The sequence below is a fragment of the Chrysemys picta genome, chromosome 8, assembly GCF_011386835.1.
Source record: "Chrysemys picta bellii isolate R12L10 chromosome 8, ASM1138683v2, whole genome shotgun sequence".
In the NCBI taxonomy this organism is placed as follows: Eukaryota; Metazoa; Chordata; order Testudines; family Emydidae; genus Chrysemys; species Chrysemys picta.
In genome coordinates this window covers 96,156,352-96,172,478 of record NC_088798.1, presented here as the reverse complement: position 1 = coordinate 96,172,478, position 16,127 = coordinate 96,156,352, and the positions used below count along the sequence as shown (strand labels likewise).

The following is a 16,127-nucleotide window of genomic DNA, read 5'->3' as shown; positions in this document are numbered from 1 at the left end:
TCTGCCATAATAGTAGGTGCAGGATAAAAAGTTCAGAGTGGGTATTATGGGATAAAAATAGAGAGAGTATTGCGGGGTATTCTGTATGAAAATAAATGTTGTGGATTTTTTCCCCCTCTAAATCATTTGAAAATTAGGCTAACGGTCTGAACAATCCACCATTGAGATTTCAGCTGAAGCTATCCTCTAACTACAGTACATCTGAATAGATTTTATTTACTTTTTCAAACATTGCCTCTGCATTATATTTCATGCTCTACCTGCTGCATTATCGAAGGACAAGTTCCTGTAAAGGGATGGATTTAAATGTGATTTATATTATGTTGTACAAGATAATATTGCTTTGATCTGATGCTTAATCAGCCTAGATGTATGGCAAAATGATCTAATCTGAAATCAATATTTGTGAACTCTGGACTTGCAAGCAGTTCTGGCAAACACATCTGATCAAGGTTGTTTATTTCAATTTATGCTGTGACAAAAACATACTCAATTGTCACTTGCCTGGGATGAGATTCATTATGAATGTTCTAAAAAAAACCTTGCGCTATCGGGTTGATATAAGCTTAAACTGAAGATCAATAGAAATGTTTCCACGGTGGCTCAGTTTAAAGGTCCAATCAAAACAAATTCCAGAATAAATAGTGAACACTAAACTAGCTCTGTAGCTTATTAAATCAGAAGGCATTTTAAAGTGTTTTTAATGTGTGAAATGAGTTGACTTTTTTTTTAACTTGACAGCATTTTTTAGATACAGAAACGCAACAAGCCTTGCACTAGAGCAATGCAGGTACAATGAAAACTTTCACAAATGTGGGATCATGCTGCCCGCAAGCCTGTGACCCCCTACCTGCCTCCCCACCCTGTTTTAATCCAGGAACCTCATCTCAAATGTAAATGACTCTTTTCTTGTTGAGCTGTTGTGGTGAGAGTCTGTATGCCAAAGAACTGGTGTAGGGCCCAGAAAACTCTCTGTTCCTGCCACTTCATTCAGGTGTGTGTGTGTGTGTGTGTGTGTGTAGGGGGGATTGCGCTCTTTCAGAGCTTCTGTTCCTCCTCCCCTCTCCTCCCCATATGTGTATATCCAGGGCACTGTGATAGCATTGTTTTTGCAGTAGCTGTACTGGCCACTGCTCCTGGATCTCCATTCAGAAGAGCAAGATAAGGTTGCATTTCTCAGCATTTATTGTACTAACTTATTTTCCCCACAGCTTTGTGGAGAAGGAAGCTATGATGCCTCTGATATCAACTGTGCCAGCCACCCCACCCTCTTTGGAAAAATGTAGAGCCCAACCCTCTAGAAAGCCTGGTGGAGGAACTTCTGCAGGGTTCTATGAAGGAGATAATGTTGTGGAGCTCTTGCTCTCTAACCCCCCTTCCACATCCGTTACACCACGCCCTGTTTGTGGAATCAGTGGGGGACTATCGGGCCCTGGAAAATAACCTGTTGTCTGAAACTAGAAATATTTACAGTTCTTGTTGTAGTAGTGCGTGGCTCTCTCAATGCCGTCGCTGCAATCATCACTTGAACAAACCTGTAACAAAGCTCCATAACTAATGTTCTGACTAAATGCTTTTCCCCCCAGTGAAAATGAAGCTGCTATAAATCCCATTAATTTAGAAAAAAAATCAGAAGGGTTTTGTGAAGGGGGGGGGGAAGAGGGAGAGACTAGTAGTAAATATTTTATATTATGATAGTGTCTAAGGGCCTCAGTCCAGGTCTGGGCCCCATTGTGCTGGGCGCCATGCAGACATAGCAAAGACAGTCCCTGCCCAAGTTGGCTTCAAATCTAAAACCCCTGACTGATGAAGAGGTAGGTTATGGGGATCCAATGAAACAAGCATATAGTCGGGAAACATTTGGGTGCTTGTCAGTCTTTTTGAATCTTTCCTGTCTTCCTCACAGCTCTCTGGCCTGCTCTGACCCTGTAAATGTGTCTCAATCTCCATTGTTTCTGTGTGGTCACAATAGCCAAAAATGACTAGTGGTCTTTGGGTGCCCAACTTAGGCTCCCCCTCTGGTTGTCTTGATTTGCATTGGTGGGTGATCAACCCTTTCTGAAAATGAGGCCCCTTTAAGGTGTCTCATGTTAGGTGTCCAAAAATACCCCCCACCTCCTGGGGTGTCTGTGTCAACCATTGTGCTGCACCCTGCTGTCACCAAACTCCGACTTGTCTGCTCTGTGGTGACATGTCTCAGACTGCATTGTAGTTCTGATAGAACCGGGGGCGGGGGGGGGGGGGGATTAAATTGGGGCCAAATAGGGAGGCAGCTAGAGGCCTTACAGAAACCATATTGAAGGGATAGCAAGGTTCCTTTTCCTGACTTCTATGAAGTCAGTTGTAATTTTGCCCGTCCCTAGAAGAGAGGAGGTGATTTCATTTTTTTCTTTTTTGCTGTCTGTAAACTATGCTTCTGCGTAGTGAGCCGTCGCTGTCTAATTAATATACTATGCCTAGAAGTGCCCGATATTCAGACCCAGGCAGAAAAACAAGTGCGGGAGAATACACCAAAGAATGTTGAAATCCAATCACTTTCAAAATGAACTTGTTACTAATCAGCTAATTTAAGTCGTCTTTTGATCTGAATGATTGTGAAATGATATTAAGTAATAAGGAATGTTACATGTTGCTCTTTCTTTTGCAGTGGAATCTGGTATGTGATGATGACTGGAAAACCCCCCTGACTACCTCCTTGTTTTTTGTGGGGGTGCTTATTGGATCCTTTATATCAGGACAGCTCTCAGACAGGTAAAGTACATGCAGAAGGTTAGCCTTGTTGCTTCTAGAATTGTACAGCTTGACCTTACCCTTTAAAAAGAGGAGCGTAAGCTTTCCTTTCTGAGCATGTTTCAAGACTAATCTGTGCTCAACCAAAATGAGGATGCTAAGTCATATACAGTGAGATTTTAAAAGGGGCCTAAGGGAGTTAGGTGCCCAATTCCCATGACTTTCATTGGGAACTGGGCACCTACTCCATTAGCTTCTTTGAAATTCCCAGCTCTGTTCTTCTATTCGTTCAGCAGGCACCTTTAGAATTAAAATCAATGATGCACTTCAAACTAGGAACTAATCTCTGCAAAGTGCACATGTATTTGCCTTGTACTCAGATGTGGTATTTGACCATTCGACAAAGGGTCAGTTGATATTTCTTTATCTATGCTCTTCAAGTAGTTTCATCAAGAATAAAACATCTAACATCATAATGGAAGACCCAGTCTAGGAGCAGTGAGATGGCTTGAACTCAATTCACCATTTCTGTCAGTGTACTGAAGAGGGTTCGATGGAGACAAACTGAGCAGATCCAAAATGAAGGATGGAGCCAACCCTAAATTACTGTAAATCATAACGTGATTCATTAGGAGCAGATATATTTTTCATAGATCCATTCTTCAGATTAAAGACTAGAAGGGACCATTAGATAATCTGGCCTGACCTCCTGTATATCACAGGCCATTGAAAACCACCCATTTAATCCTGTATTAAACCTAAAAGCTTGTTTGGTTAATTTGGTTAACAGTCTTGATTTGAAGACATCAAGAAGATATGGCGAATCCACCACTTTCTTTGTTAGTTTGCTCCAGTGGTTAATCAGCCTCACTGTTAAAAAAATATGTGCCTAATTTCTAATTTGAATTGGTCTGGCTTCAGCTTCCAGCCGTCAGTTCTTGTTATGCCTTTTTCTGCTAAAGAGCCCTTTAGGACCTTTCTCACCATGAAGGTACGTAGACACTATAATCACGTCACTCCTCTCAACTCTCCTCCCAAAGAGCTGCCATGGTGCCTTTGAGGATGAGCTCTCACTACCTAGAAAATGCCTCATGCAGCTGGCATAAGATCTCTGACAGACAAACTCCTATCATATGTCTTCTTGTTGCGAAGGCGTCCTTAATTGAAAGTATGGGTGTGAAAGGTGGGTGTCTAGTACCTACTAACGAGATTGCTCTGGACACAGGGGGCTTGTTAGCTATGGTTGGCAGCCCACCTAGGAGAAGGGACTCCAATTTCAAACTAAGAACTTCTGGCCTGGATAGCTGGTTTGTAAAATTTGTGCCAATCACACATGCTCTATGGCAGAGGTTCTCAAACTGGGGGTCAGGACTCCTCAGGGGGTTGCAAGATTATTACATGGGGGGTCGCGAGCTGTCAGCGTCCACCCCAAACCCTGCTTTGCCTCCAGCATTTATAATGGTGTTAAATATATTAAGAAGTGTATTTAATTTATAAGGGGGGTCGCACTCAGAGGCTTGCTGTGTGAAAGGGGTCACCAGTACAAAAGTTTGAGAACCACTGCTCTGTGGGTCTTTGTCCTCGGGGAGTATATCAGTACAATGCTAGGGCATCCCCTGGAAGCAACATGTGACCGCTTACCTGAAGGCTGTGGAAAATGGGAAAAGGCTACCACATTCTGGGTGCATGTGGCTAAAGAAGTGAGCGCAAGACCTATGTTTGGCTTTCTTGAATGTGGGAGCAATGACTGGGAAATCAAGAGAAGAAGCCAAGATGCTGAAGAAAAGGGGAATGTTCTTTGCCAACAGGTCCCAATAGATTACTTCCTGAGAAGAGGAAGAGACTAGAAAGTGATTCCAGGAGAGCGGATTGCAGAGCAACATACATTACATGTAGTGGATTTCTGTGGGCGGAGGCTAGCGGGGGACAAAAGATGAATTACAGAACAAAGGATCAAGTGGTGGAAGCTCACAGATAGAGAAGTTAGTCTGAGATTTAAGGATGAGGTTCCGTAGAGATTGGACAACAACCAAACCAACACAACGACACCAATGAGCTTTGGGGAGGAAAATATCCAAACATATTAACACAAACTGCCTCTGGCCAAATGAAAGGATGGAAATTTTATGGCAAGGAGATGTGGTGATCCAGCGATGTGCCAGAGGTAGTAAAGGAGGAGGATCGGTTTAAGCAATGGCAGAAAGTGGAAAGTTGAGGAATATAAGCTGGTGAAGTAAATGGTGAAAAGAGTAGTTGTAGAAAAGCCTTATGAACAGAACTACTAATGAAGGAAAGTGAAAAAGGAATATATAGTTTAGGAAAGAAGCACAGAGGACTTGGGAGCTGTGAAGTGTGTAAAAGATGGAAGACTGTGAAATCATTAGGAGGTGTCAGCAGTTTTATGAGAAACTATTCAGTGAAGAGACTGCAAAGAAATCATTGAGCAACAACCTCTTAAGACAACATTAAAGATGACGAAACATGGCTAGGCAGTGGGACCAGACAAGTGTAACAATTGAGGCATTTGAAGCATTAAGCCAGGAGGGGGTAGTGATGAGGAAAAAAATTTTCAGCTCGTCCATAGTGGGGAAAAATGTCTGACAGGCGAACTAAGAGTACATTGGTCCCTATCTTCAAGGTAAAGGTGATGTGCAAGAATGTAGTAAGTAACGACCCATCAAGTTAATGAGTCACACAATTAAATGGCTGGAAAGAATTATTGAGAAAAGTCTTCAGGAGGAGCTGGAGTATCAAGTAAGCAACAGCCAGGGCCAGGAAGGTCAACAATGGATAAAGTGTTTGCAACCCGAATGCTGCAGAAGAACAGGGAAAAACACAAGGAATTGCACTTTGTGTTTGTGGATTTGGAGAAGGCTAATGACAGAGCTCCTAGAGAATTGATAGGGGGGTGACTGTGATCAATCAATCCGCTGGAGACATACGTTTTGGTCTATCATGGACACGTATGAATATAGCGCGACCGTAGTGAGAAGCAGCTGCAGTGAGTCATTCACTGTGAAGGGAGGTCTATATCAAGGATCAGCCTTAAGCCCATTCCTATTTGTGACCTTAATGGACACCTTGACGCAGGAGATTGGGCGACAGGGTCCATGGAGCATGCTTTTTGCCAGTTACATTATGTTGTGCTGTGAAGATAAATATGAACTGGAAAGGGACCTAGAACTAATGGAGGGCTGCATTAGAAGAAAATGGCTTACAAGTCAGCCAACAAAAAACAGAATACATGTGATGCTTTGTCAAGAGGGACAATGAGAAGCCAGTAAAACTAGATGATGTGGTTAGATGTTTGGCTGCGTGTGTGTGTTCTCTCTGTGTGTTGCCCCAGCTCTGTGCAGACAGCTGGCAAAGCAGATCTCAAGCGAACTGCCCAATGACCACAAGATCCGTTAAGGTAAGAAGGCGTCAGGCCACGTTTATTGTCGACAAAGCACGGTAATAGCACCTGGCAGACTCTACGAGGATACTAAGACGTATATACCCGTGACAATGGGGACGCAGCTCAGTGAATGGTGGGACTTTCCATTCCCCCCTTGGCTGGACAAAGATACTCCCTCTGAGATACATCTTCATACCCTGATACAAACAAGTTCCGTACAGCCTCTAACATAGTTAGTTACTGCCCCCTGATGTGGCTAGTTATTACCCATCACCTTGTACATGTTGGTTCGATTAAAACATTTCTATTACGTACTGTCATCCTGACCTTATCTTTTAGGAGGGGTCAGCGTGTTCCTGTTATCCTTGGGGAATGTTTTTGTACCATCCTTGATATCAGGATGTTCTGGTACCACTTGATATTGGGATGTGTTTGCGTGAGTACTCTGTGACTAGCACTTCTTAGGAATGTGTATTTTTGCAATATCAGCCCTGTTCTTGCCAGATTCTGTAAGCAGGTCCTGCCTCATACCAGGCCTCTGATACAAGGGCTTATGTTTCAGGCTCTCTTCCTACTACAGATGGTATAGAGTTTAAAGTCTGTGCGGCAACTTAAATACCTCCATTCAGTGTTGAGCATTGATGGGAATGTTAGGGGCTGCATGAAAAGCAGTTGGTGTAAATGGAAGGAAGTGATGGGAATTCTCTGAGATAAAAATATGCCAAAGAAACTAAAAAGCAAAGTGTATAAGGTCATGATTGGGCCAGCCATGATGTATGACCGGTGAAGAAGAGGGAACTACTACTTCATATTGCTCAGGTGGGTCGCTGTGTAGGATGAGAGCTGATAGGTTATGCAGTGAAATGGTATGAGCCATGATTCAGGTAGTCCCCATCACAGAAAAGCTGAGGGAGTATTGACTGAGATGGCTGGGTCATGTGAGATATCGGATATGTTGGCCAGAGAGTACAAGAACTAGTAGTCACGGGACAAAGTACCCAAGAAAGATCTAAAAAGGGTGGTTCGAAACACTGAAGGAAGACATGAAAAACATTGGTGTCAGCTTGGAAGATGCTTGCCAATAATGCTTGGGGAAGAAGAACAGGAGACACTCGCCCTGCTTGATGGAACAAGGTGAAAGTGAAGAAGAAGAAACAGATTGAACTCTAAGTCTCTCACTGCATGGCATTTTCTCCAGCCCTCGTATAATTCTTGTGGCTCTTTTTTTGTACCCTCACCAATTTTGCAACATTTTTCAAAATGTGGACCCCAGAATTGGACGCAGTTGTCTCAGTTCAGGGTTAGCTGCACCACTGACTCCTCCTCCTGTGGTCTCTCTGGACTTTATGCCTCGAGTCTTCCATCGCTTTGGGGTGGAATCCTGCGATTCACCCACTCTTTGACCAGGATACTAGGCTACTGCCGTGTACCATTTGTGATTGCTCAGCAGGCCTGACGGGGTTCAAGCTCTGTGAGTCTTCTCTTCAGAAGCTGTGACCAGTGGGTCAAAACAGCCTTTTCAAAATAAAGTATTGCGTAATCCAGACAGTAGGTACAAAGCATGACAAGTGCAAAGGTGGGTAACACAATAGTCTATATGCATAAATGACATACCTAAAGCCTAGCTAGGCCTACCTTATCCAGACACCCCCAACTTTGGGAGTGAGGGGACAGTCTACATCCTTGGAGTCTGTTTCCCTCTCCCCTGTTCCTCAGAGTTTGCCCTTTTATCTACCCCAAAGTCCTTTGTCTTCCCCTGTGCCTTGAACCTGGTTAAATTGGCTTATGCGGCCCACCAGGGGGGTCAGGGATAGACTTCAAAGCAGCATTGTCCTTTAATTATCAGCAAATGCGGGGGGTGGGGGGGCATTTGGAAGTGTTTGTCCCCCATCCAGGCTACATATAGCTTAAGCCATGCCTGACTTCACCCCTTATTATCATATAGCAAACAACACAATAAAAGTCAACCAGAAGAACATAAAATATTATGGGCATCTTCCACATCCTTCATAGCACTATTTCAGTATTGGTCTCACCAGTGTCATGCACAGTGGTAAAATCATCTCCTTACTTCTACTCACTATGCCCCTGTTTATGTATCCAAGCACCGTATTAGCCCTTTTTGCCACAGCATTGCATTGGGAGCTCATGTTGAGTTGCTTGTCCACTATGACCCCTTTTATGGAGCATCCTCAAGGATTTTATGTATCTGCTCAACTCTTGTACAAGGAATCAGCTTCTTGGGATGACGAATGTGGGTTTGTAAAACTTTGATGGAAGTTTTAATCCTAAAACCTCAAGTACTAAATTGCATTTAATCCAAAAGTAATCCGCTGACTCTTGCCTGAAGAGCAGAACTCGGTTAATTTAATATTTTAAAAAGGAGACATGATAATCACTAAAGCTTTCTGGCAACATTTGTGGTGTGGGAAATCTCTTTAAAAAAAAAAAAATCTTCAGCATGTAAATTTGCTTTCAGATACATTCAGTTCTGCCTTGCTGCTGTCAGGGCCCTGATAGGACTTTTTAGTAAAATTTTTGACAAGAAAGAGTTGTATGTTCTGAGTTTCACCTGTGCTGTTGCAGAAACCACTCTCCACGTGAGAGAATATTGTAGCCACCCTTTATAATAAAAGCCCCTTAAACTCCACATACAGATCAATGTGTCCTTATGGATGAGGCAGGTATTCTGTGGAAAAATAGTACAGTCTTTAATGACATAAGTCTATATCATCATCCATATGCACATCGGGGCCGAATTAAGGTTGGAGAGGCAATCTTAATTCTGTCCTTTCCTAACTTTTGAGTGCTTGGCTTTGCAACCTTAACACAGCATGTGGAGGGGTTATGTGTCTTTAAATCCAGAGGTTAGCTTGCAGTTATATTTCCATAAGAAAAAGGAAAAGAAACGTAATATAGACCAGAAGTGGAGACGAAGGAGTATAGTTAAATCATTGCTAGATTTCTACTACCTCGGTTTTATTGTTCCAGCAGAGTAAGCTGCTATGAGACTCGCTCTCCTGCATGTTGATTCTGCATCCGTTGAAGTCAGGGGCAAAGCTCCCATTGACTTTAATGCAATGCAAGATTAGGCCTCTGATTAATTGTATATTTATCACACTGATTGGCACTCTGACTACCTTAGATAGATAAATGTCTTGCGTAACTGCAGCTGTTGTATTGCTGTTTCTATACTTTTGGGAGCTGAACTATTTCTGCCAGTATGTGACAATCAGAAGTGTTCTTCAAGAAGGACAGTATATTAAACCTTTATACTACCTATTATTAAAGTTGTCCAACACATCCCATTTTAAGAAACCCTTTTTTCTGTTGCCTATAGCGTGACCAAACATATGAGGGTTTGGGTTGAAATTTTCCATGCCAGGTGTCTGCCTCAGGCTGACTTTTCTTTATTAAAAAAAACAAAACAAACAAAGAAAAAAAAACTTCAGACAGAATAGTTCAGTTGTTTCCAAGAATGAGACTAGGTCAAGGAGCTGGGGTGGGAGGAGATTGGAACTTGGACAGTGAGCCTGGAGGGGGAGTGTGGGACTAGGCTGAGAAGTCTAAGGAGTGGAGAGTGGGTCTGGGTAGACAATAGGGTGGCCAGGTGTCCGGTTTTTGACCTGAAAGTCTGGTCGAAAAGGGGACTTGACAGTGTCCGGTTGAATCTACTGACTGGACACCCAAAGTTCAGTTACTGTGGGTGGGGGAGGTGCCGAGTCATCACCTGTGCCAGCCGCTACTCAGCTGGGGCCACCTCTTATCTGCATTGGGTGGCTGCAATTCCCCGTGCTGGCTCCGCAGACGAGTCCCTTCCAACCCATGCAGGAGATTGGGGGTGGGGGGGATGGGCAGAGGGGGAAAGAGGAGTGAACGGGGGTGGGGCCTTGGGAAGAGGTGGGGAAGAGGAGGTTCCGGCACTCCTGCTGGAGTGTTTGTTTTTTAAATATTACAAAGTTGGCAGCCCTCTTGTCGACAGGGAGAGTGGAATTGGGGCAAGGAGCCAAGGGTGGGGTAGAGGCAGATTGGCACAGGAACAGGTTAGAAATGATGTAATATTTGTGAAGCACTCAGATACGATAGGGAGGAAATTAATAAATTTGTCTTCGTACAGTAGTTGCCTTTGAACAAGGCCTAGAGCTGCATACTGAACAGTGAGGAGAAAATAAAATATTGAATAGCTTCTCATTAAGTGAGCAGTATCCGTCCTGTGTGCTGAATGAGGAATGGGATCTGGGAAAAATAGTATGTGATGATGTAATTAAAGGCTATCATAATGTATATGCACAAGGGGGCTGAATTGTATCTATGTCACAGAGATACTAACAACTCTTTAGGATGTCTGCTCTTCTGAATTATTTTTGTTAATGTCTTGAGTTCCAAAGAACCTCCATTTTTAATGCTCCTAAAAATGATGGACTAATAGAGCACTGCCAGTGTTGATAAGCTATGTGGCTTTGAGTGGGATGTATGTGCTAGGTCTGTATTGCCTAGCCATGCATCTTGAAATTATTTTTATTCTGTATTTTTTTTTTAATATAACTTTCCTCTCTTTGTTTTTGCAAAAGGTTTGGCAGGAAGAGTATTCTCTTTGCAACCATGGCAGTGCAGACTGGCTTCAGTTTTGTGCAGATCTTCTCTACCAGCTGGGAGATGTTCACAGTGCTGTTTCTTATAGTTGGCATGGGACAGATCTCGAACTACGTGGTGGCCTTCATTCTGGGTATGAACATGTCTGTTACATTAAATGCTTGCTGAGTGTGCTGGTGAATGACTTAGGTTTTAATTCCAAGCAGATCGTTTGATAAGAGACTGTCACATTCTCCACTATGCATAATCCTCAATCTATTCTACTAGGATATTTTCTTGAAAAAATTAAGGAATCTCTGTAAACAAGCATGAACTATATGCTGAATGTACATTTTACTGTCTTAGACGAAAAGAGTATTTTAGAAGACTTTTAAATAATAATGAAAAATGTTTCTTTATGTCAAACCGTAAGCTACAGTGTCCAGTATGTTTATAAATTGAGGTGGAAAAGAAGGAATTCCCACTCTCCCCCCCCCCTATTTTTTTTTTTTTAAAGTACATGCATTAGGACCCAAGTCAGCAACTCACTTGGATGATTTCAGTGAGACTTCAGCATATGCTCAAAGTGAAACATATGATTAACTGTTTAGCTAAGTCAGGGCCTTAACAAACTTCCATATTCGGAGAGCTACTCAAAGGTGAATTCAGAGAAGTTGCCAATAATTCAGGCGCAATAATGTTCTGCAGATAAAGGAATTTGAAAGTTTATTATACTTAAGTACCTTTCACTAGTTTTGTCAACTTCTCTCGATTTGCGTGGAGTACTGTGAACTCAGTAGTTCATGCTTTGCTCAAGGAAAAATGTACTCTGGCACAGTCAGGTCTGAAACCCTCGCCCTGAATTTTCCTCTCTCTCTAGGGAAAGAAACAGGCTCTGGAAATAGTTCAAGGCCTGTTATCCAAAGGAACAGCTCTCAGAAAAGCCGCGTCAACTCCCTCCCCACTCCACCCACCCACTTGCAGCGAACTTTTTTACTGCCTGTATTTCAGTCCCATGCCAAAGTTGTACCTGGTGTAAATCCATTGGCTTCAGTGAAATTGCACCTTCTTATGCCAGTGCTGGATTCCATTGATCATATTGCTTTAATAACTACAGTGTTGCAAATTAAAATGACCCTTCCATATGGCAAAACAAGGTAAAGTCTGACTAAGTGACCTTTCGCCAAAGGTTAAGTTACTGAAAGGACTGTAGATTTGCATGCATTCTTGACAGTGAGATCACATTAAATGTGTATAGTTCACTCACTGTGCCACCACTGGTTTTGGTTTTAAGCAGATGTTGATCAGACAGTTAAAACATTTTTATAATTTTTCATTTTTAATCTCATTTGGTTTACAAACTTATTTTTCCTAAAACCAGAAGCATTGTAACCATATTATAGTGTGTTACATGCCAGATTTTTCTTTTTCAATGTAATCCCCTGCAAACTGGATGGAAGCTGGAAAGGAAAATGCTGATACATCATGACCACGAATATTTCAAAAGAACGGACTTTTTTCACAGTGCATTTACTACAAAGTATGATTTCCAAATGAGATGATTTAAATAATATTCATTCCAATGGTAGCCAATTAATTAATTTCATCATCCATTTATCATTGTTTTATTTAGTGTTATGGTCAACTCATATGCTATTGCATATATAATCAGTGCATGTTAAATAGATTTAAGTTGTAGAATTATAGAAGTATAAGAGTTAATAAAAGGCCACGCTATAAATAATCCTTAAATATCCAAGAAAGCATGAATTTTTCTTTCAGCATATAGCTAATATGTCTTTGATAACAGGGTTACATCTGAATAATTACGTTAGTTATACTGTGGCTTTAAATACATACTACCTCATAGGAAAATAGCATCTGAAACGGGCAGTCCCTCAATAGGATACTAAGGTTGGGAGTATCTTGTAAAATGCTGATAACACAGGAAAAATGTACCCATTTCTATTCACTTGAGTCTGTGCTACTAGAACACCTGCCATCCCTCCAAGCGAATCTTAGTGGAGAGATTAAGGGTGGATTTATTTTGTAGAACTGCTTCCAGATGTGAAGGCTCACACTCAAGGGTTCAATCCACTAGAGAACCGTGTTATAGATACTTCAGACTTGCATGGCGTCCTCTCTAAGGGCTTGTTCCATAGCCTGCCAGAGTCAGTGGGCCTGAATTTAACTGACTGTGGAAAGTTATCTCCTAGGGACACTTTATTGAATATTCTCAAGCAAGCTCACTTGACTTAACCGAAAACTTAGTGGTTAAGGGACACGTGGAAGTAAAATATCTTGGTACTGTGCTATCAACATTTTCATAATCAAGAGGGGAGGAGACAAATGAACTGTGTCCCATAGCAGAGCCTTCCCCTCGCCATGTGGCTAGCTAGCAAGTGATTTGTTCCAGAGGCCAGTTACTTTTTTTTTTTTTTTTACAAAATCTCATTCACCTCTGTTGGGCACTTTCTCTCAACAGCACAATGTGGCCTTAGACAAACCTATTTTGTGTCTCAAGTATCCATTTCTAAGGCATCTGTGTAGCACTGCTAGTAAAAGACGACCTTAAGTTGTGAGATTGACCTCCTAGTAGAGGTGCAGGGTGTGATGCTTCCTGAAGGTACCCGGGGTTGTGAGGCAGCTCGCTGCCACCTGCCCTTAGCATGAGGAAGCCTTGTCTGTGCCTGCCATGGGTCAGCTCCCCGACGCCAGCGGCCATGGGCAACGTAAGCACTCTCCTCTGGCCTGGCAGGCCCCATGTCACTCTGCAGGTGAGCAGTAGGCCCTCCGAGTATCTCCCTGGCATATCCAGCCCCTGGTCCACTCGGTATTGAGAGATTTGCTGCATCCAAAGAAATAGTGCAACCCAGTTTACCAGTTCCCCCTCAGATCACTGCTTTTCTTTACACACACCTCTTAGATATGTTTATAGTGAAATCAAGTACAAGTTTGTTTAACAAAGATTAGAGATTCAAAAAGTAGGAAATAGAAGTATTGGAAAGAAATGGTTACATATAAAAGAAAATTGTAACACACATTCTAAAGCCTAGACTCAATTAACAAAATACTCTCAAGTCTTGTAGAATATTGCTCACCCAAAATCCTTGCAGTGCTTTACAGCCAGGCTTGGCTGTGACCCGCCTTTCAGCTTGCCTCCCAGGTGAAGGATTTATGTTTCTTTGCCCCAAGATATACTTGTCCCATCCTTTTGCCTTTATTTATAAACAGGACACCCACTGCTGTGTGTTTCATCTTACAGATTTCCTTTTTTGTAGATTTTGCAATCTCTCATTTTACAACTGGCGAAGTATGCCTCAGGCTGTATGCCTATTTGTATACAATACACCATACCCGTATAGTTAAAAATAGGTGTCTCTTACCTCCTGCCTGAAAGGAACATTCCAAGGTATGTCACCTTTTGGTGACCTTCTTAAATCAAAGACCTTAAGAACATAATTTTCAGTATGCATACATGCCTCCTTAAATACTATCTGTAAATATATTTCACAATGATTATGTCAGCTATAGCTCTCGGCAGAGACCTTCCGTGCCACTCTTCAGAGAACTGTTTTATGTACCGTATTTTCCGGCGTATAAGACGACTGGGCGTATAAGACGACCCCCAACTTTTCCAGTTAAAATATAGAGTTTGGGATATACTCGCCGTATAAGACTACCCCTCTTCCAACGCACACCAAAAAAAAATTAAAAAAATATCAGATTTGATTTCAATATGGTAATTTTAATTCAAATGCTTATGACATGCAGGTACTTAGCAGGAAAACTGTCACTTATAAACATAAGGCTGTTTGTCATCAAACATGTAAACATAAAACAGTGCAAGTGAATTAAACTTTTCCTAATTCACTCTAAAGCTGAAAGGAAGGATAAGACAATAAACCCATGGGAGCTGCCATGCTGTTTGTTTTCTAAGCTGTCAACCAAACTGGAACTGATGATGATAGGAGGAAGATAACAAACAAGAGAGAGAGAGCAAGTGCCGGGCAAGTCCCTGGCGAGTTAGCAACGCCCATCATAACTGCAAGCTACGGTATTTTTACAGGTTTTGCTGGCGTGACAGTTTCCCTTTAAAAGCCTTCAAAATCCTCCTGTTCGTCATCTGCTATCATAAGTACATCAATGACATCTTGTGATACATTTGTAAGGCAGTCATCGTATGGATCGAATTCCGTATCAGATGGTGTGGTCTCAGCTTCGGCTTCCTCTTCATCTTGCCACAAGTAGTCGTCCTCCATACCATCTAATGAATTTGATATGCCACACTTCTTGAAAGACTTGATTACTGTTTCTGCATCAATATCATTCCAGGCTTTTATGACAAACTTGCACAAAACATCCAACTGTGGAGCACGCATGTTTCCTCCTTTTGTGAATGACTTTTCGCCGCTAACCATCCATTCATTCCACTGTTCTTGAATGCGATCTTTAAATGGCTTGTTTAGGCACACATCCAGTGGCTGTACCAACGATGTCAATCCTGCAGGAATAACTGCTGCATCTGTGTTTAGTCTTGCAAGCATTTGCTTGGTGCTGGGAGTTAAATGAGCCCTGAACATATCCCACACCAGTAGACTACATTTTTGAATAAGTCCACCTGGTCGCCTGCTCCATACATTATCAAGCCATAGCTTTACCCCTTCTTCATCCATCCAGCCTTTTTCATTCACATGTACAAAACAACCAACAGGGAACTTGAATTTCGGCATTGTTTTTCTTTTAAAAATAATCATTGGTCTCAGTTTGGCGCCATCAGCTGTGCATCCTAGTACCACTGTAAAACTGGACTTCTCATGTCCTGTTGTTTTAATTAAAATTGTTTTTTCACCTTTTTGATGGACAGTTTTATTTCCAACCATATCAAAATTCATTGGAGTTTCATCCATATTTCCAATACTACTTAACGCATAGCCATGTTTAGTGCGCTGTTGTATTACGTATCGATGGAAACTATTTACTTTGCTATCAAGATCTGCAGGTAATTTTGGGGCAATTTTCATCTTTTGCCTCAGTACCATATTATGCCTTCCCATGAATCTAGTACACCAGGATACAGTGGCCTTAAATCTGTTGCTGTGATCTGGGTTAGATTTGGCCCACTGAAGTGCAAACAAATGTATTTTATTTCGTGTCACTACATAACCGTTTTGGCGATGCTCATTCACCATGTCTGCTACATGTTTTTCGAGTTCTGGCCAATGTGGAGTGCCTCTTCTTAATGCACACTTACCCCTTGGCATACTCTTTAATGCTTTTTCGTTTGCTTTCCAGTCCCGAACCATCTTTTCTGTTACTCCATATTGTCTTGCAGCAGCGCAGTTATTATGTTCCATGGCAAAGTTTACAACTTTAAGTTTGAAACTGGCTTCATATTTCTTTCTTCTTGCTGGTGGAGCCATGATGG

The 16,127-nt window shown here is 42.0% G+C and overlaps 1 protein-coding gene across 1 annotated transcript in view; it reads left to right on the top strand.

Annotated features, from left to right (window-relative positions):
- LOC101933667 (solute carrier family 22 member 4) overlaps positions 1–16,127 on the top strand; it is a 61,568-nt gene that overhangs the window by 11,914 nt on the left and 33,527 nt on the right. Inside the window, exons 2-3 of the mRNA XM_065554987.1 lie at positions 2,648–2,751; positions 10,699–10,853. Of these exons, the coding sequence (XP_065411059.1) occupies positions 2,648–2,751; positions 10,699–10,853 (259 nt within the window). The remainder of the gene's footprint in view (positions 1–2,647; positions 2,752–10,698; positions 10,854–16,127) is intronic.